Consider the following 19,896-nt stretch of genomic DNA (forward strand, 5'->3'; position numbering starts at 1 on the left):
CGGGTGTTGACGTCACTGAGCGAGGCAGCCTGGGAAGGGGGAGGGGGGCTGCGGCGAGCGGGGCGGGCAGGTGAATCTCTACCTGGGTCAGGGACACCACATCGTCTTGATGCTTATGGCCCGGCACCCCTGCCCGTATTTGAATCAGCGGGCCGGGGATGCCTAAGAGGACCTGACTAGATAGGGTGATAGGCCTATCTCAGGCCACTCAGGGATGGAGGCCAAGAGCAACTGGGGCCAGGAACATCCAGGATCCTTAGTTAAGGAATTAAAAAAAGGGAGGAGGCAGAGCAAGGAAAAGGAATATGGACAGGGTGATGAAAGAGGGGAGAGAGAAGGAAACCAAGAGGATGAAGAGATTGACGGCCTGAAAGGATAGAGGGGGAGGTAGGAAGATAGTGGGGGTGGGGAGGTAAGAATGAGAAGAGGAAGAGAACGGAAAGTGGGGGAGGGGAAGAGGTAAAAATGGAAAGAAGGAAGACAGGGAGGAGGAGAAATAAGGGGTGTTTGAGTACCAGGAGGAGGAGGAGGACAAAGACTTGGGAGTGAAGAGAGAGGAAGTGGAAGAAGGGAGGCCAGGAGAGAGTAGGACCATAGAGCTGGAACCAGAGTGGATTTGGAGCATCTCAGGGCTCAAAACCAGCCGACCACCAGCCACAGTCAGCCTGCTTCTGGGACACTAGGATTCTAGGGGAGGTACTCTAGGGGCCGCTGCCTCCTCCAGGAGGTCCTTCAGGGCGCAACGCTTAAGGTGCGCCCGCCATTTCGGTGCAGAAACAGACCTGAGGGAACCTAGTGTCTCCCAGGGACTCGGAGGCCCCCATCACTCTAACAAGGCCACTGAGCCGCTCACTTTTCCCATCTGGTGGGAAAACTTGAGGCAAACAAGGACACTGTGGCTTCCGTCCTGGGTTCAGAGGTCTTCCCAGTTTCCTCCGTCCGGGCGCCAGGGCGGGGGCTCTGAGCCCCAGTGGCCTGCTTGGCACAGGTGCCTGCGCCCCGCGCGCCCTGTTGCTCCGCCCCAGCAGACGAGGAGGCCGCTCGCAGGGTCGTCGGGTCACTGGGAGCCGCAGGTTCCGGCCGGGAGGAGGGGCTGGTGCGCCCGGGTCCCCGCCGGCCGCTCGCTTTCATCTCAGCGGCCCGGGCCGGCCCCCACGTGGCTTAATCAGGCGCGGCTGTGCCTGGCGGACCTGAACATCTGGATCCCGGCGCGGCCCCTCCCCCGCCCCTCCCGGGCTGGGCCTCTCTTCCACCAGCGCACCCCGGGCACCGTCCCTGTGGGATGGGACCCCGACTGTTTCCCCAAGTCGGACGCTTAGGCGTATGCTCATCAACCCAACACGCGGAAAGGCTGAGGCAGGAGGATCGCCGGGAGGTCACGATCAATCTGGGCTAAGAGTTCTAAGTCAGCCTGGCCCATAGAGTGAGACCCTGGCTCAATAAACCAAACACAAAGTCTGTTTCCCCAATTTACAGGTGGGAAACCTGGCATCCGGACGCCTGGGCAGAGCCGGAATTCAAGTTCACACTTGTCATTTGCAGAGTCCCGGGCACTTAACCCTTCCGCAATTACGGTCCTTCATTCAATTTCAAACAAACACTCCTTTCAACAAAGATTTTCTTGCCATGACTTCTCTGACAAAAAACATATAGGGTAGGGCTGTCCCCCTTCCAAATTAGGTCATAGGAACCCGGAATGGCACAGGGGATGGGCCTAGGTGACAGAGTACAGGAGAGCTAGCAGAGGCTGCCAAGCTGGGGAGGATGGGGGCTGAAGACATGGGCGGGCCTGACAGTCTCAATAGTGAAGGCTGAGACAGGAGGATGGCCGATAAATTGAAGCCAGTTTGGGCCACGTGACATCGTGTGTGTGTGTGTTGGGGGGGTATCGTTCAGTGTAAAATAGGACGTCGTATGCGTATTTCAGATAGAGAAACTGAGGCATGAGGGATTGGGTTGGAGCGCCCCAGGGCTGAAAGTAAGAGTTTAATGGCTTCCAGCACCCCCTCCTTTTCCGCTCCTCGAGGCCGCTGGGGGTAAGCGGAAGAGGACTTGACCCCGGCCCCCCAGGTGAGCCCCGACGCCCCTCCTGGCGTTCCCCGGGGAGCTGGTCCAGGTGAGGGGCGGGCGGCCGGCGGGCGGCCGGGGTCGGATTTCAGGAAATCCGCCGACATTCCTTCGGGGCTTAAGAGGGAAAGTTGACTCGCCGCCGCCCCGCGTTCCCCCCCCCCACTTCCTACCCCCCGGGGCGGCGCGGCCGGGGGCGGGGGGTGCTGTCCGCGTGAATCAGCGGACTCCCGGCGTTCGGGAAGCAGCCACCCGGTCAGGGAAGGCCGCAGACAAGCGCCCTTTGTCCCTGGCCGCCCTCGTCACGACCCTGTTGACCCCCACCCCCAAGCGGAGTCCAGCCCGGCAAGGCTGGGTGGCGCCGCTGATTGCTGACGACACCGGGGGAGCGATGGGAGGAGGGATGCGGTGCTCCCCCACACGGCTGGCCATCCTGGAACTCAGCACCAGTCTTTTGAGGGTACAGAGGAACAATGACCCCAGGCTTGGTGGCCCCAGAGCACACAAACCCAGGCTGGGAGCTCTCCACATCCCATATCTAGTACGTAAATTGCAGTACGCTACAAAATTAAGATTTGGTGTTCCCACTGTCTAGGCTTTCCGGGGGAGAAAGGCTGGGGCACCCACAGGCCCTAACCCAGACTCTCACTACCACATTGCCCAGAGCACGGCCAGGTACAAGCAGGAGGGGGAGGGGAGTTCCCAAAGGAATGGTCAAGGGAAGAGCAGGTCCCAGCTCTGCCCTTCTCGGTCTGGTAGGCTTTGATTTTTACTGGTCCTGCTGCTGCTCAATCAAAGCTTTGGTGGTTCTCCTCTGGGAATCTGAGGCTAAGGACATTTCCCTGATTTAAACCTGCCTTGCTCCTCCACAGGAGACCCCTGGGTAAAGAGTTCAGGGCTAATAAAGAGCTCTTCCACCCACCCCTTTTAACATTCCCAGCCGCCTTCAATGACTTAGGTCAATATTTGTCAGAAAGTACACCATGGCTACCTTCCTTTCCTAAGCAAAGAAAGGCCTGGACTGGAGAGGAAAGAGTTAATTCCATGGGCACACAGGGAAAGGGTGGGTGCACCTTAAGGTCAATTTCTTTGCCCCAAAGGGTAAAGGTCATCCAGAGGGCAGAGGTCAAACACCAGAGAGGGTTGTCTGCCAGCTTGGGTCAGACAGCTAAGTGGGGTGTGTGTACCCTTACTCTGAAACCCAGCTGCAGGACACTAGCTGGTGCTGTTTTCTGGCTACTTGGAGGGACAGGATTCTTTTATGGCTTTTACTTTTTTGTATTTACTGAACTCTTCTGGCCTCACTGGGCCCAGCAGCATGTGTCTGGGGGCCCTCAGGTATTCAGGACTAGCAAAATTAAGTGGCTGGAGAGCAGGCACTTTGAAGGGCTATGCTGCATAGACGATGAAAGGGCGAAGGTGTGGCTGGGGGAGTAGTGAGAATTCACAAAAGGCTCGAGGGAAGTTTTCCCGAAGCCACAGGCAAAGAGCTAAGGCTCCTGAAAAACAACGAGCCCAAACAGCCAGCGAGCTGGAGAGGCGAGCATATGGTGTGGGCACAGGGTGGGCAAGGCAGAATTGGGTCTCACTTCTTTCAAAGCCCCCTCTGCCTGTGGTGAAAACAAAGACAGGAGGAAGGCGGAAGGAACCCCAGAGGAGGGCCTTGCAACATCCCGGGGAGAGGACGAGGGGCCTGGACCAGGAGGGGGGGTGTCAGAATCTCAGGATGGGGGTGTGTTTTGGAACCAGGGCCAACCGGATTGCTGATGGATTGTACGTGTGGGAAGAAGGGGGAAAGCGTTCAGTCACGCAGCTCCCAGGTCGTTGCCTGCAGCACCTGGGTGCATAGGGGAAGTTAGCCCTTTCCACCCGGGGCTGGGAGGAGGAGCATTCGGGGGAAAAAAAAAAATAAAGATCTTTACTCCAAAAGCCTCCCAGGAGATTCCTACCTCCCTACCTATACCGAGACCAGAGTAAAGCGGGCGCTGTGGGGGAGGGGCGGCGATGATCCTGGAAATGTAGCCAAGACTCACCATCTCCACGGAACCACGGGCCACCTGGCCACATTTCTCAGAGGGGACCTGCAGACCAGTGCCACCTCGGCACCATACTGTGCTAGTCAGATTTTAAGTTTTGGGGGATTTTTTTTTCCCGTACTTGATTCCACGTAAACTTTTTAAGTTGGTCCCAAATTATCATCTGTACAAAATTAGAAACCGAGGCACGAGAGGCCTGGTTTGCCCCCAGCCAAATCGCAGTGGCCGCCTTAGTTTTTATTTCCCTCCTTTGTCATTTGAAGCTACTTGGAGGACCTTTAAGGAAGGGACTGAGCCTCAAAGGGAACGACTGTATGGGAGAAGTCGAACCCTTTACTCCCAGGGAGCTCTGGCTGGGGGCCTTTATCCAACCCCTGGGGTGGGACCACCCGGGAACTCGCATTTCAAGCGCTGCCTCGCCAGCAAAAGACCTTACAGGCCAGAGACCTCCCTTCGTGGGCATCCGGATAGGGTGGAGACGAAGACGCAACCAGGGAGATGAGATGCCAGGGCTGGGCTGGTCCGGGAGGGGTCCCCAAAACCCCAAACAGTGGCCAACAAAAATAACCCAGAGAAAGAACTCTGCGCTCAATTGGAGATAATTCTGAGTTGCTCGGGGCTGCCCGCGTTACCTGAAGTTGGCGGGCGGCGGCCGCCGCAGCGATTACTCACCGCGTGGCGCACCCCACCCGCGGGCCGCTGAGTGGATTTTTCCGTGGGGGGGTTGAAGAAGTCTAGGGAGAATTCTCTTGCACCGATGCACTTCTGGAAACTAGGAATGCGGGGATCGGTCCTGTTCCCCAAAAGACACACCTCTCCCCATGTGCCCATTCATAGGGGCTCCCTGCGCGCTCTCCCGGACATCCCCATACCCAATACTGGCCGAGAAGACAGGCGAGAAGGGACCGTAGGCCGGAGAATCCCTGCCTTCTGGCTTTTTTTTTCTTTTCCCTCTGCGTCGGACGAGGCTGTGCACCGAGGCGGAATGAAGGCTTAGGATAGGGAATCGATGGGACCTGTGCGCCCAGGGCAAGCGACTGGGGGCAACTTTCAAACTCCCTGGGGAAGAAAGAGAGGATGAACAGGGTTCAGGTACTGCTCGATGTGTGCACAGCAAACCCAAGTGGGTATGGGGGGGGCGTAAGACGGGCGGGGAAGGCGGGTAGGAAGGGTCCGGGTTGACTGGAGGGGATCCTGGAAAGGCACCAGGGCTGCGAGCTAGGGACCCATTCGGAGTTAAGGGTACAGGATCCCAGATGAGGGGGTGGGAAGCCTGGGACGGGCGGGACCGGAGAGGGAGGTTCCACGGGCAGGCGGGTGGAGAAGGAGTGGGGGGCTTCGCGCAGGAGAATGGGACTCCCAGGAGTGGTGACTGGGCGGAGGCTGGCCGGGCAGGGCGCGCGGTGCCCCGCGGGCGTGGGAAGGCCAGTGCAGGGCCCGCGATCACCCCCCCCAGGGGCCGGGCCGGGCCAGGGGGCAGGGGCAGGGGCCGGCAGGGGCGAGCGGCGCATTAGCGCCTTGTCAATTTCGGCTGCTCAGACTTGCTCCGGCCTTCGCTGTCCGCGCCCAGTGACGTGCGTGCGGACCCAAACCCCAATCTGCACCCCGCAGAGTCGCCCCCGCCCCATACCGGCGTTGCAGTCACCGCCCGTTGCGCGCCACCCCCATGCCCGCCGGTGGCCCGGGCCCCGCCGCCCAATCCGCGCGGCGGCCGCCGCGGCGGCTCTCCTCGCTGTGGTCGCCTCTGTTGCTCTGTGTTCTCGGGGTGCCTCAGGGCGGATCGGGAGCCCGTGAGTACCGTGCGCCCTGTTCCCCACCTCCCCAGGGAAGCCGGGATCGGACACCCCGGGGGGTAGTCGCGGGGGATGGAAGAGGGGGCGCGAGCGCCACCTGGACGGCCCGGGAACAAAGAAAGGCGGCCCTCGGGGCGCCCTCACCTGTGGGGCTCACGGTACCACCACTCAGCAGCCCAAGAATACCCCGTTATACATCAGAGGCCTCTTATCTGGGTTCCCTTTGCGAAGCTATCCCGCCAGGCTCGTTTTGAGGGCCATTGCAATGTCCTGGGACACCCCCCCCCTTCAGGGTACCGGGACGCTTTGGGGCGCACGTCTGCGTTTTGGATCTCAGAGCGGAAGGGAAGCCTCCCTGGCTGGGGGCGCACGCTTGGGTGCGTTGGGTTGGGTGCTGGCGCGGAGTGGGGTCCCCTCCCCCCATGAAGTGATGCTCCCCGGAGGGAGGGTGGGGCGTTATCGTGAGCCCTCCTGTTCTGTCCGCCTGGCATGCAGCCCGGGGTCCCCCGGGACTTGCTTCTCCGTGGGGCCGGCGCCGCCCCCTCCCCCCTATAGCGGACCCCATGCTTTGGTATCCTCGAAGTTCTCTTCACTGGTGGGGCTCACAACCGTTCTCATTCAGGCTGCGCTGGGTTGAGAGCCTCTAGCGACTGAAATTTCGGTGAGGAGCGTGAGCAAGCGTGTCCGGGCACCGCGAGCCCAGACTTCATTGTCTTAAGGGGCACCCAGTGGGGATCAGCTGCCGAGAAAACCCCACTGTCCCAGGAGGAACTCCTGGCCTTGAGGCCCCATCACCCAACGCACACACTCTCGCCAGGATGCGGTCTCCACATCCAGACCCTCTCTGGGACACACCCAAAGTCACACAAAAGAGCCCCACTGGCTTATGTCCCGTCACCCTGCCCTCCGACGCGCGCTGCAGCCCAGATGCGTATTCGCACACCATCGCGGCGCTCGCATTCCATCCTCTACACACACACACACATACACACACACGCACTCACACACACTCGCGCGCGCGCACACACACTCGTGGTCCCACATTCATTTCACAGGGGAAGCAACACCGGGGTACGCATATGGCCGAGTGCACAGGAGACCTTTCCCAACGAGTCTCAGGACCCCATCCGGAGACACAGGCCACACCGCAGGGGTAGGCAGCACGCTGCGCTGCTGTTCCGGGGCTAGTAGCCTGTGTAGTTTGTCCGCGGTGTCTATGGTCTATGCTCCAGTCAGGAGACAGGGACTCACACTCCTGCTTGCCCAAGGCGTCTGGGCAGGTGTTGGGGTGACACCCAGGACCTTTCTGGGTAGTTGGTGTCGCTGCCAAGCTTGGGTAGTTTTTGAATGCCATCAATAGCGCTAAGCTTTGTTTCCGGGCGGGCTGCAGAGCAACAGGCGAAGGTAGCGGAGTGGGGGTGGCGCGTGTGTTTTTTTCCTTTAAGGGGGAGAGAAATTAAATAAGAGGTTCTCACACCTCTGCAATCTGTTTGTACTTACGGTGTGTCTTAGCACCTGACCAGCCGGCTGGTGGGTCGTAAAAGTGTATGCAGGTACCAGCGGGACAGGAGATGGGGACCCCTGGGGGACGGCTGGGATGGAGGCTACCTTCCCCTTGGCCTTTCAGGCGATCTCACACTTTTCCCTTTTAAAACACATGGTGTTCTTTTTAATAACAGCCGCAAGTCCGCACTGGGAAAGGGGGGAAGAAGCTTGTATAGGCCCCAGCTTTGTGGGGGGAAGGAGGGGAAGAGGGAAGAAAAAAGGGGAGGGGTGTCTCTCTCTCCAGGCTTAGGGGGCTGCTGTCAGCTGCTGCTCTGTCTAGCTTGGCATGTGTGCGCCCCAGTCCCCAGTGGCCTTGGCCCATTGTTTGTTGAAGCCAAGAGGGAGACTGGCGTCCTCTGTCCCTGGGTGTCGAGCTCATGCTTCCTAGTTGCAGCTCACAGACCGTCTTCCCTGTTTTAGGAAGGGAATTAGGGAAAGGGGGCGCCAGGTGTACTAAGTTCTTTTGGGGGTCCCACCAGTTGCTCTAAGGAGAAAGCTTCGGCTGTCCTGCCCAAGCTGGCTTGGCCTTGCCCCCTCCCCCCTCAAGCCAAGAAGGGCAGCTGCTGGGGGAATCCAGGCCAGGCTGGCGTGGTAAAAGGGCATTACCCCCCAGCCAGGACCCCCCAGAGAGTCTCCTTCCTGGCCAGACAAAGGCCGGGGAGGGACAGAGGGGGTGTGATCATCGCCCAGGAGTGCAGACGGTGGGGTCCCGGGTCGGGGCAGTGCCTCCCACCCTGCTGAGGGGGGCGCACAGGCAGGAAGCGGTGGGTGGGCCAGGGTAGAGACGCTGGCACGTCCCAGTTCATGCCGAAGGAATTCTGAATTAGCGGGCGGCTGGCTGCCTGGGACCTCCGGGGCGGCCCCCTGGCCCCCGCCGCCTCCGCTCTGGCCTGCTCCTCCTGCTCCTTCGCACGGACGCGGAGACCTCCGCTGAGCCCTGGGACAAGCCCCAAAAGCAACTGCGATTGCAGGCTCCAGCAAGACCCGCCTCCCCTCAAGGCCAAGTTTGCCCCGGAGTAATCATTCAGGGCCAGGACCATAACCATGTTGGTGCCACCTATTCCATCTGGGATGAGGGACCGTCCAGGGCTGCAGCTTGGCTTCTTAAAGGGAGCCTGGGAGTGGGTGCAGTCCCTATTCTCTGAGCCTCTTGGGAAATGGGTTTTGTTTTTTGTTTTCCAATACTCTTTGCCTTTTCACCCCAACCCAGGGCTCAGTTTTCCTCCCTAAAGGTTGAGAGCCCTGCTGTCTTCCCTGACCTACCCCAGGGCTTTTGCACATGGAGCCCCACCTCCCCGCTTGCCCAACTGTGGCTACTGACTCACTACATTTGGCTGTTGGTAACTGTTCTCAGGGCCTCAATCACAAGGCTATAGCCCCAGATCCTTTCTCTAACTCCTTTTCTTTCTCGCCTTTTCTGTTTCTGTGACTTTATTTTATTTACTTACTTACTTATTTATTTATTTACTCTTTGAGACAGGGTTTATAGGGTTAGCCCTGGCTGTCCTGGCACTCATTCTGTAGACCAGGCTGGCCTCTTAACTCACAAACCCACCTGCCTCTGCCTCCCCAGTGTTGGCACTAAAGGTGTGGGCCACCACAGTTAGTAAGGATAAGTGTTTAGCTGTGTCATTATTTCTATGGTGACCTCAGTTACTGGCGTACTGTAGGCTGTGAATGAATGAATGAATGAATGAATGAATGAATGAAGCAAGCGGGAGTTGTCCCACCCTGAGTGAAAAAAAGGCTTCAGAGAACTGAATGGAGTTAGGTTCCCAGGGCAGCCTGGCTTGCTGGTCTTCTGGGCGCTCCCTATGAAACTTTCCCCACACCTCCCCACCACCCTGCCATCCTGTCTGACAAGGATGACCAGTGGCCAGATGGGGAAACAGACTAAGGAGGCTTGGAATATGTTCCCCTCCTAGGCCTTGCTGAGATCCCAGCCTATGAATAGGACAGCTGTGGGCTGACCTAAGGGTGGATAGGCAAGAAGTGGGGGGTGGGGGTTCCCCCAGGTCTGGTCACCAGATCGAGGTCACTTCCTAAGTGGCCATCTCAGTGGCCCAAGGAAGTCAGATTGTGGAGAGTCAGGATTCCTGATTGGGGGTTGTAGAGAGCCTTGCATGTGGGCTTCTGTGACTTTCCCTTCTCTCGTGACTCAGAACACAGAAACCTTCCTTGCACAGTCTCAAGGTGTGTACTGGAGTGCAAGCAGGGCATAGGGAAAATGAAGGCTTAGTCCCTCAGTCTGCCCTTCATGGTTCACCCAGCAGGGCTCACCTCTCCTCTACACAGGGGCTCCCTGCACAGCACAGACTGACCTCAAATCTGTGATCCCCCTACCTCGGTCTCCTGGGTGCTGGGATGACAAACATTACCAGGGTAGGACTTTCCATTTGAGGTATGTCCACTCCACAGAAACACATGTGTGAGGTTAGAGTGATGGAGAGAGCTCACCACCAGGACAGAGAAGGAGAAGAAGGAAGTTGGTAAGCCAGGCTATGCTTGGTGGTTCACGTGGTCCCAGAACTCTGGAGGCTGAGGCAGGAGGATGCCAAGTGTCAAGGCAGTGTGGTCTAGGCTAGATAGTGAGTCCCTGTCAAGAAAAGAAAAAAAGAGAAAAGAAAATGTTTGTAGGCTGGTGAGACAGCTTGGTGGGTAAGGGCAGTTGCCTCCAATCAAGATGATCTCAGCTCTGTCCTTGGGGCCTCATGGTGGAAGGAGAAAGCAGACCCCAGCCAGCTGACTTCCACATGTGTGTTACGGTGTGCACACATACAGGGAGCCGTCATTAATAGAAAGTACTTAGGTTTGAGTAGGCATTTATGACTGATGTTTTTAAATTTGGGTTTTGATGGGACATGAAAATGTATTTGTTTGGTTTGGTTTGGTGTCAGTTCTGGCTTTTTTTTTTTTTTTGGTTCTTTTTTTCGGAGCTGGGGACCGAACCCAGGGCCCTGCACTTCCTAGGTAAGCGCTCTACCACTGAGCTAAATCCCCAGCCCCCAGTTCTGGCTTTTTAAGACAGGGCTTCTCTGTGTAGCCCTGGGTGTCCTGGAATTCTCTCTGTAAACCAGGCTGGCCTCGAACTCAGGGATTGACCTACCTCTGCCTCCCAAGTGCTGGGATTAAAGGCATGCACAGGCTTTCAGGAGAAATGGATATTTTTAACTCGAGCATTCGGGAGCCAGAGGCAGACTAATTCCAGGCCAGCCAAGGATACAGAGACCCTGTTCTCACTCTCCCACCAAAACCCCAAAATGTATTTTGTGCTTGTCTATGTATATGTGTTTTGCAGCATGTAAATTTCTGAAGACAACTTGTAGAAGTTAGTTCTCTCCCTTCACAGTATAAGTCCTGGGTTCGAACTCAGGTTCTCAGGCTTAGCAGCAGTCTCCTTTATGTACTGAGCCATTTCACTGGCCCCTGCTTGACTGATGGATTAATTTTGAGAAAAGGTCTCCTGTAGCTTTACTCAAACTATGTACCCAAGGGTTATCTTGAATTGCGGATTCTCCTGCCCCACCCCCAAGTGCTGGAGTGGTAGGAGTGTAGCACCTCTCTGGGGAAGGTGCTACTGGCCTTGACCTTGATTTTGTTGCCTCAGCTTCAACAAGCTCTTGGGCCTCATTGTTTTTGTTCTTTATCTGTAAAATGGGTGAAAATTAGTACCTGCTCAAGACTTCATGACTCTTGGACAACCAAGCTGGGTGAGGGACTTGAAGTAGGCTCATCCCATGACTGACAAGTATCTCTTTTTGACCCCAGACACAGCTGTGATCAGTCCCCAGGACCCCACTCTTCTCATCGGATCCTCCCTTCATGCTACGTGCTCTATACATGGAGACACACCGGGGGCCACTGCTGAGGGCCTCTACTGGACCCTCAACGGCCGCCGCCTGCCCTCAGAGCTGTCCCGTCTCCTCAACACCTCCACCCTGGCCTTGGCCCTGGCTAACCTTAATGGGTCCAGGCAGCAGTCAGGGGACAATCTGGTGTGTCACGCCCGAGATGGCAGCATTCTGGCTGGTTCCTGCCTCTATGTTGGTCGTAAGTGGGACCCCAGGACACCCAGGAACACATGGGGGGGCAGCAATGATAGATTTAGAGAGTAGAGCTTGGGTCCTCTGTCCTGGGGTGGGGCCATGGGCAGTCTGAGGTGGAAAAGGCGTTTGTGTGCAGGTGTAGTCATCCCCAGTACAGGCAGTGCAGCTCTGGGACAGCTGTGGCTGCACTGTCCCCTGTCTATCCAGCTGCTTTAAAAAGTATGTCATCTTTTTCTTGCAGTGCCCCCCGAGAAGCCCTTTAACATCAGCTGCTGGTCCCGGAACATGAAGGACCTGACATGCCGTTGGACACCGGGTGCACATGGGGAGACATTCCTACACACCAACTACTCCCTCAAGTACAAGCTGAGGTTGGTGCCCAGGCCAGCCTTGCTGTGTGACCTCAGGCGATATCTGCCCTCTCTGATCACATATGTTCCTGTTGAACCCTGGGGTTGCAGGAAACAGGTCTAAGGACTCAAAAGGGACTCTCCCGCCTACAGGTGGTATGGTCAGGACAACACATGTGAGGAATATCACACTGTGGGCCCTCACTCGTGCCATATCCCCAAAGACCTGGCCCTCTTCACTCCCTATGAGATCTGGGTGGAAGCCACAAATCGCCTGGGTTCAGCGAGATCTGATGTGCTCACACTGGATGTCCTGGACGTGGGTGAGCCCCCAGTGTCCACCTAGACCCAGTAGGGCCCCCCAAGTCTTTTTGGTTCTTCTAGAGGTCTTAGCCACAGTCATGGTGGTTGCAGGACCGTGGCTGTTCATAACTCGATGCACAGACTTTCCCTCACCAAGACAGACAAGACCCCCCCCCAGACAAACACACACTCTGCAGAAAACACCTGGTCTGATCACCCTCCCTCTCAGCAGTCCAGGTGTTCAGGAGGGAGTCCTAGGGGATCCAAGAGGGGGCGCCCAGGTCGGAAGGCGCCCCAGGAAGCCAAGGCCTTGAGCTGGGGGGGATGGGGGGGTGAGGGTTGGAGGCAGGAAGTGGATGATCCCTGAGCAGAATTGGGCCTAATCTAATTAGGGTGTTCCCAGCCCAGAGCAGCCTGGGCCATTTAACCCTTCAAGTGCCTCACTGAAGACTAGGGGGAGAGAACAGCTTGTACTTTCTCCATGGTCCCCCAGAAGGGTTCCGGGGTGCCCCTGGCTCATTCCCACATCCCAGAGCATGTGTATCTTCCTGGTATCTTAACCCTGTTATGCCCTGTGGCTGGCGCAGCTGCCCTGTGGAGGCTCTTGGTAATGTATGAAGCAACAGAGGTGGGCATGGGGTGGCGATACATAGGGATGGAGCCAAATAGCACTCCAGGGTGGGGTGACATATAATAAAGCTTGTTGTCCTGACATTCAGGAGGCCTCCACAAGATGATTACAATTGTTGGAACCACTCTGAGCCATGTATTGAGACCCTGGCTTAAAACACAGACAGTAGCTTTAACAGTCAGCTTGTGACTTAACGGTCAGCTCAGGGTTTCATAGGTGATGGGTGATGCTCGCAGGGGCTGGGTGAGCCTCACAGGTGCTGGGTGATGCTCACAGGTGCAGAGGGAGCCTCACAGATGCTGGGTGAGTCTCACAGATGCTGGGTGAGTCTCAGTGCTGGGTGTTGCTCACAGGTGCAGGGTGAGCCCCACTCCTGTTTAGTGAGACCTCTGCTGCTAATCTCCACCCCAGCTGGACAGGCTTGCTGCTCTATCCTCTTGAGGACAGGATTGTGTGTCTTCCATCAGAGAGAGTAACAGTGATAGCAACTGCTGCTGGCTGTTTCTGAAATATTAAATGACAATGGTCTCTCAGGCCTGGGTGAATAGCCAACAGGTGTGTGTAGTGGGGGCGGGAGATCTGGAAAACGCAGATATGGTCCCAGGAGCCACTGTAACCTAGATTGCACTGGGAGTTCTGTCCCTAGACAATACTCACCACGCAGTGTCCTCAGGGCTGGGCTCACTGTTGCAAGCCTTTAATGCCAGCATTAGGGGAGGCAGAGGCAGAAGGATCTCTCTGAGTTCAAGGCCATCCTGATCCACATAACAGGTCAGCCAGGGCTGCACAGTAAAACATTGTCTAAGAAAAAAAAGCATCTCCAGTGACCTGGCTTGCTCCACCCCCAGTGACCACGGACCCTCCACCCGACGTGCACGTGAGCCGCGTTGGGGGCCTGGAGGACCAGCTGAGTGTGCGCTGGGTCTCACCACCAGCTCTCAAGGATTTCCTCTTCCAAGCCAAATACCAGATTCGCTACCGCGTGGAGGACAGCGTGGACTGGAAGGTGCCCGTCCCGCCCCGGACCCGCCCCTGACCCCGCCCCCCGCATCTGACTCCTCCCTCACCGTGCAGGTGGTGGATGACGTCAGCAACCAGACCTCCTGCCGTCTCGCGGGCTTGAAGCCCGGCACCGTTTACTTCGTCCAAGTTCGTTGTAACCCATTCGGGATCTATGGGTCGAAAAAGGCGGGAATCTGGAGCGAGTGGAGCCACCCCACCGCTGCCTCCACCCCTCGAAGTGGTGAGCACCTCTCCAGGGCTGGCTGGCCCGTGGAAACCCCAATCCAGTCTGTCCTTTCTTCCCTTATTTGAGACAGCGTCTTCAGGTAACGCATGCTAGCCTTAAACTCACTTCCAGACAATGGCCAGCGGCCATCACCACACTTAGGAGACTAGTTATGTTACACTTATGGCTCCGGATTCTATTTAGTCATTTGGCGAAGGATGGCGAGCAACAGTGTGACCTGTTCGAAGAGAACTGAAGATAAGCTGTTTTTAACCTCAGTGCCCTAGACTATCTGTAAGTTAATTTTATATGAAGTAGAACATTCATTACCCGTGGTCCCACGCACACAATCAATAGACCAGGGCGCCTTGTGCTCAAGGGTCAAGACCATGGGGGTGTTGACTGCTGGGCCACCCCGCCAACCCTTAATATAAGGTAACCTAGGCAACCTTAATATTTGCAATCCTCCTGCCTCAGCCTCCTGAATGCTTAGAAACCATGCATGAGCCCCGTTTCTCTCCTCTGGATCCCTTTCTCAAGGTGGGAGAGCCTACAGTTTGTCTTTTGTTCCGCAGACTGTCCTGCCCATGGATCTGCATTCTCTTCTATGAAATGTATTGCTTAAACTGGGCTTAGTTTCCCCATCTCTGTCAGGTTTAGGCAGTACGGCCCAAGGCTAGTGCCCCGCACTTTATTATTTGCAGGCAGTAGAGGAGGCGGCTCCCATCCCCCACCCTCTTCCACCGGTCCCCTAAGACAAGAGAATACCTTTACACTGAAACTCTGAACTCACACAGACGCATGTGCTTAGTTTGCTGCTGCTGAAATAATAGGGAAACTGAGGCCCGGAGAGATTCCTGGTGGAAGAGAGGGTCAAAACCAGCTCCAGGAAGCTCTCCAGCCCCCATCCGGGCCTCTCCAGGTTCTGGGCTTGGCGGGAGTGAATGCAGCCGGGAGGGGCCAGAGCCTTGGAGCTTTGGCCCTTGCTCGTGCCCAGCACCTGCGATTCTTGCACGGGAGCCAGCAGGCGGCTGCGTCCGCCCGGGAGACTGGGGAGGCCGGGGGTAGGGTTGGAGGGGGGTAAGCAGGGGCTGTGGGGGCCTAGTCTTGTGCCAGGGCCTGTCAGCGAGTCCCCAGTTTTATTTATGGTGTGAGGCCGATGTCCTTATCCGCTGGCCTGCTGGGGGACGGCTGCGGCTGGGGATTGGACCTAAGGGCTGGCTTCCCACTCGGTCCTCCCAGCCCACCTCGAAGTCACACCCAAGCATTCTCTCAGGCTTATCTTGGGGACCCGCCCCTTGGTCTGTGCTTGCTGTCTGTCTCCCTCCATTTCTGTCACTCACTTTCCCAGAGCCTTTTAAAAAACGCTTTTAATATAATTAAACAACTTTTTTAAATTGCCTGTTTTTGTGTGTGCCTTCGTGAGCGTGCGTGCCACAGCACACACATGAAGGTCAGAGAACCGTGAGTTGCCTCCTTCCACTATTATGGGACTAGGGCTGGCGATAAGCAGTTACCCACTGAGCCTTCTCACCTGCCCCCACCCCGACCCCCCCACTCTGTTTGGATAGTCACAGGGAATCAAAGGTAAATCACCGGCTTTAATTTGCAGCTAATCTGCCTCAGCCTACCAAGTGCTTGTGCCACCACGTTTGTGGGAGGGACTCTCCTCATAGTGATTGGGGGTATAGTCCCAGGATCTCTACTTTCTGTGTCTTTGTCTTGGTTTGTCCCTTGCTTTGTCCGTGTCCCTAGAGTCTCTGTCTGGCCCCGCTTAGTCTCCATTGATTTCCCTTCCGACCGAATACTCGGTTTTGCCTCCCACTGATTTGACTCCCCTATTTGCCCGTCTCCATCGCTGTGGTATTGCATTCCCTCCGGGTGACGCTGGGTCCACACCTGACACCTTTCCCAACTTTTCCCGGGCCGAAGCTGGTCTGGCTTGGGAGGCCGCCGTCCCCCGCGCGCCTCCTGCTGGCCGCGCCCGACACTGCCGCTCCACTCTCTTTAGAGCGCCCGGGCCCGGGCGGCGGGGTGTGCGAGCCGCGGGGCGGCGAGCCTAGCTCGGGCCCGGTGCGGCGCGAGCTCAAGCAGTTCCTCGGCTGGCTCAAGAAGCACGCGTACTGCTCGAACCTTAGCTTCCGCCTGTACGACCAGTGGCGTGCTTGGATGCAGAAGTCACACAAGACCCGAAACCAGGTAGGAAAGTGGGGAAGGTTTGCATGGGGGTGAAGGAGCTGAGGAGGAGAGGGACCCGGGTATGTAGCCTCCACAACACTGCACTCTTCTTTCCAAGCACAGGACGAGGGGATCCTGCCCTCGGGCAGACGGGGTGCGGCGAGAGGTAAGGGAGTCCGGGTGAGTGGGGACTGCGGCAGTCTAGATAAGGCCTCTCCCTCTCCCTTGGTGTTGCTCAACGGGAAGCTCTTAGCACTCGCTCATTTAGCTTGTATTTATTAGCTGCAACAGGGAAGCGTCAGGCTTCACTGCATCATCCAGCTGCTGAAAGGGAGCCATGTCAAGACTCCCAGGCTTAATGTGGCCTCTTTTCTGCCCTCAGGTCCTGCCGGCTAAACTCTGAGGATAGGCCATCCTCCTGCTGGATGCAGACCTGGAGGCTCACCTGAACTGGAGACCATCTGTACTGTCACTTTGGGGCAATGAAGAAACAAACCAGGGGCTGGGGCACAATGAGCTCCCACAACCACAGCTTTGGCCACATGATGGTCAACTCTGGATATACCCCAATGTGGGTAGGGTTGGAGTAATGACAAGGGTTATGCAGGGCCCTCCAAGAGTCTCTTTGAATAAATAAGAAAATAAAGAGCTATTCAGGTCCCGTGGTAGCCAGTATGTTTGGAGCCTGTGTACTCTGGAGGGTTGGTACAGCCCCCTCACGTCTAAATTTTAGTCCTGTTTTCTAGAACACTACCTGTCCTGAACTCCTTGGGGGTGTGAAATCTTATACCTGCTCTCCCTGTTCCCCTGAGGAATCCCCTCCCCCAAGATGGCCGACCCATCCCAGGATACAGAGCCGATGAGAAAGCTGCAGAGGGAGAATTCTTTATTGCGTGAGGCGCGTTGGAGGGCAGCCCAGCAGGGCACGACCTCAGCCAGCTGGCGGTCAGGGCTGGGCCGGACGCCATGGGCCTCTTTTCCCGTCTTCCTCTGGTCCCTGGGGAGCCACCCTCACTCGGCAGATTCGGCATCAAACCTGAGTTCCTGCAGAACCTCACTGATGGCCTCCATGGTTTTAATTACCCTACAAGAGCGGATGGAAACTATAAATAAAACCCAGATGGGGTGAATTAGCTGAGCTGCACAGCTAGCGGGGAGGGGGGCAATGGCAGGCCCTCCAGCCTGCTGCCAAACCTCAAGCCCAGCCTGGGAGCATGCCCAGGAGGCTGGGTGGCTCGGTGGGTCACAGAAGGCTCATGGGAAAGGCCATGGTGGGGGGAAGGGGTACATGTCACCAGTAAGTCGGGATGCATGCCTGCCTACACTTAGAGACCTGCAATAGAACTGTAGGGGTGCACACAGGGGAGCAAGTGGGATTGATCATGTTCAAACTCCTGAAAGCAATAGAAACTGTAGGCGACATGATATGCTCGCACATCCTAGGAAGCATGCATCTGGGACACCATAGTGCCAGGTCAGAGTGCCTGCCCCTCTCCCACCAAGGTGCCAATGTAAGGTAGCTGGCAGGCCGCGGGGCCCACGGAGCTCACTTTATCTTCAGCTGGTGCAACTTTTCAGGGTCCTGTTCTGACACTCCTGGTGTCCCCATCACCTGCAGCAGCGCCACCTGGAGGTGGAAATGGGAGTGACAGTAGACAAAAGCCACACAGAGGGAAGGAGAGCCAGGAGTGGACCCTAAGGAGAGCAGAGCTTGAGTGGGAGGGTTTGCTTTTAGGGTTCTCCTGTGGAAGGCAGTACTGAATAGTTTGGAAATAGTTTCATAGTTTGGAAAATAGTTTGAACATAGTTTCATAGTTTGGAAAAGCCAGAGAATGGTGACAGGTACGGTAGGTGTGGCCTCCACCCCAGTGGCGGGACAGGAAGTTTTTTGTTGTTTTTTTTTTTTTGGTTTTTTTTTTTTTCGAGCTGGGGACCGAACCCAGGGCCTTGCGCTTCCTAGGCAAGCGCTCTACCACTGAGCTAAATCCCCAACCCCAGGAAGTTATAATTACAGAATGGAGATACATCTGGGACTCTGCAGAGTTTGGGGTTCTTCACTAAGAATTCCAGACCAAAGATCGACCGACCTGTGCATGGTTTACAGTGGGCAAGCTTCTCCCCTGCTAACATTGGCTAGGTTAGAGTAGGTGGAGCCTTGGGATCTGGGTCAAGGACCAAGGATAAGTGTCTGTGGGTATTTGTGCAAGTTTGTGGGTTCCAACGGTGATAACCCAGAGTTGGAGAGGGACTTAAGCAGCCACAGTGGTGGATGCGTTGGGTCTCCAGGGTTCTTAGGGCAGCTTTACTGAGGGGCTGGTATAAATAAGCAAAATCTGGGAGGAAAATATAGGCAGACAGGAAAAACCAGGAGAGGGCCCAAATGCACCGAGGTGTGTGGCAAAAATAGTAGTAGGTCGGGGTGGCTGGGAATGGGTTGTGGCCCATGCCCCACTCCGAAGGAGAGGCGCTGATCTTACGGTGGCTAGGCGCGTCTGTTCTAGCTCTTGAAGGTTGCGCACGTGGCGGGCGAGCACCGGTTGCGCTCGAGGCCCTGCCAGCTCCGCTTCCACTGCCAGTACCTCGCGCGAGGCAGCGGCGAAGGCCTGGGTCACCTCATGCACGACACTCCGGTAACTCGGGAAGTCATGGTGCAGATCACTGAGCAGGTACTGACGGTGAGCTCTGCGGTGGGCGGGGAGGATGCTGAACTAACACCCCTGACTCGCAGACCAAGCTCCCTGCTCTAGCCACCTGGAAGACCCACCCAACTCGAAGAAGTCAAACCTGAATCCCACAGACTGGGAGATCTGCTGTCAGGACAGAGGCCGAGCTTACCCACTCTGCACTCGGCGAAGCTAAGGATCAGGCAGAGGGTCACGCCTCCCCCTAGGCCACACCCACAGTCCTATTCTGCTCTACCCAGATACTACGGGCCACACCCCCAGCTCCACCCAACTCCTCCGAGTAGACTCCGTCCTCCGGACAGGTTTCAGTGTCACGGACCCTTGTACCCACCCTCCTAGACCTCGTCTCTAAGTACGCTGTGCTCCGGGCTACCACACTCCTGGATCAGATCTTGGTTATCTCCCCAACTCTTCCAAACAAGTCCACAACATAGGTCCATCCAGTCCCGCCTCCAGCCGTCTCTCAGCAAGTACCCCTTTGGCAAGCTCTCCCAGGGCCCCTCCCCTCCTCCAGCCCAGCTGGCTCACTGGTCCAGACGGCGGAAGGCCTGTGCGCGTTCATTCTGCAGCTGCTGGATCCTCTGCACCAGCGTAGCGATCGGGGCATCTCTCTACGGAGGAGGTGTGGGGCCATGAAGCCAGAGCCCATAGCCCATCGCCCCGCACCCGTCGCACCAGCACCCGAGCTCACCCAGGCCCACGTGGGCTCCGCAGACCCGGGGCCATCCGCAGCAGCTAGCACCTCTGTGGCGGCGGTGAGCATGACTGCGCAGTCCAGCGTCGCTTGGGAACGGCCGCCGCGCCCCCTGCTGGCCGGGAGGTCCACGACCAACCCGCGCGCACCTGGCTGCCTTTGAACTCTAGCTCTATAGGAACTAAGCTCCAGGATTCCTTGTACATCCGTGGATCCTCACAAGCGGGTATCAAACAAGGTCACAATCAAAGCTACAAGTATTTCTGCACGGGTGATGCTAAGAATGTAGCTAGGGGATAGGATATGTCAGTGGCTGAGTACTAGTTGGTGTTGCAGGGCTG

General features: G+C 56.8%; 2 protein-coding genes across 5 annotated transcripts; one reads left to right on the forward strand and one right to left on the reverse strand.

Annotated features, from left to right (window-relative positions):
* The first annotated feature begins 5,649 nt into the window (after positions 1-5,649).
* On the forward strand, positions 5,650-16,836 carry Crlf1 (cytokine receptor like factor 1). 3 transcript variants are annotated; one of them, XM_032919166.1, is made up of 9 exons: positions 5,650-5,893; positions 11,210-11,491; positions 11,729-11,858; positions 11,991-12,160; positions 13,620-13,777; positions 13,846-14,014; positions 16,011-16,198; positions 16,296-16,343; positions 16,560-16,813. In XM_032919166.1, exons 1-9 carry the CDS (start codon positions 5,770-5,772, stop codon positions 16,578-16,580), a joined length of 1,290 nt encoding a protein of 429 aa, XP_032775057.1. In that variant the 5' UTR covers positions 5,650-5,769; the 3' UTR covers positions 16,581-16,813. The 3 variants fall into 3 exon arrangements, with proteins under 3 accessions (XP_032775057.1, XP_032775059.1, XP_032775058.1); XM_032919167.1 differs by having other exon boundaries at positions 5,651-5,893; positions 16,301-16,343; positions 16,560-16,836; XM_032919168.1 differs by lacking the exon at positions 16,296-16,343.
* A 210-nt stretch (positions 16,837-17,046) lies between these two features.
* On the reverse strand, positions 17,047-19,665 carry Rex1bd (required for excision 1-B domain containing). Of its 2 annotated transcripts, none has more exons than XR_004389772.1 (5): positions 19,553-19,665; positions 19,336-19,472; positions 18,655-18,859; positions 17,728-17,804; positions 17,047-17,261 (listed from the first exon to the last, which is right to left on the reverse strand). XR_004389772.1 is itself a non-coding variant. In XM_032919281.1 (5 exons), the coding sequence occupies exons 1-5, from the start codon at positions 19,622-19,624 to the stop codon at positions 17,189-17,191; spliced, it is 510 nt and encodes a 169-aa protein (XP_032775172.1). In that variant the 5' UTR covers positions 19,625-19,665; the 3' UTR covers positions 17,047-17,188. The 2 variants fall into 2 exon arrangements, 1 of the variants encoding a protein (XP_032775172.1); XM_032919281.1 differs by having other exon boundaries at positions 19,390-19,472.
* Positions 19,666-19,896: the final 231 nt, after the last annotated feature.

This window comes from Rattus rattus, chromosome 13, assembly GCF_011064425.1.
Source record: "Rattus rattus isolate New Zealand chromosome 13, Rrattus_CSIRO_v1, whole genome shotgun sequence".
Taxonomy (NCBI): domain Eukaryota; kingdom Metazoa; phylum Chordata; class Mammalia; order Rodentia; family Muridae; genus Rattus; species Rattus rattus.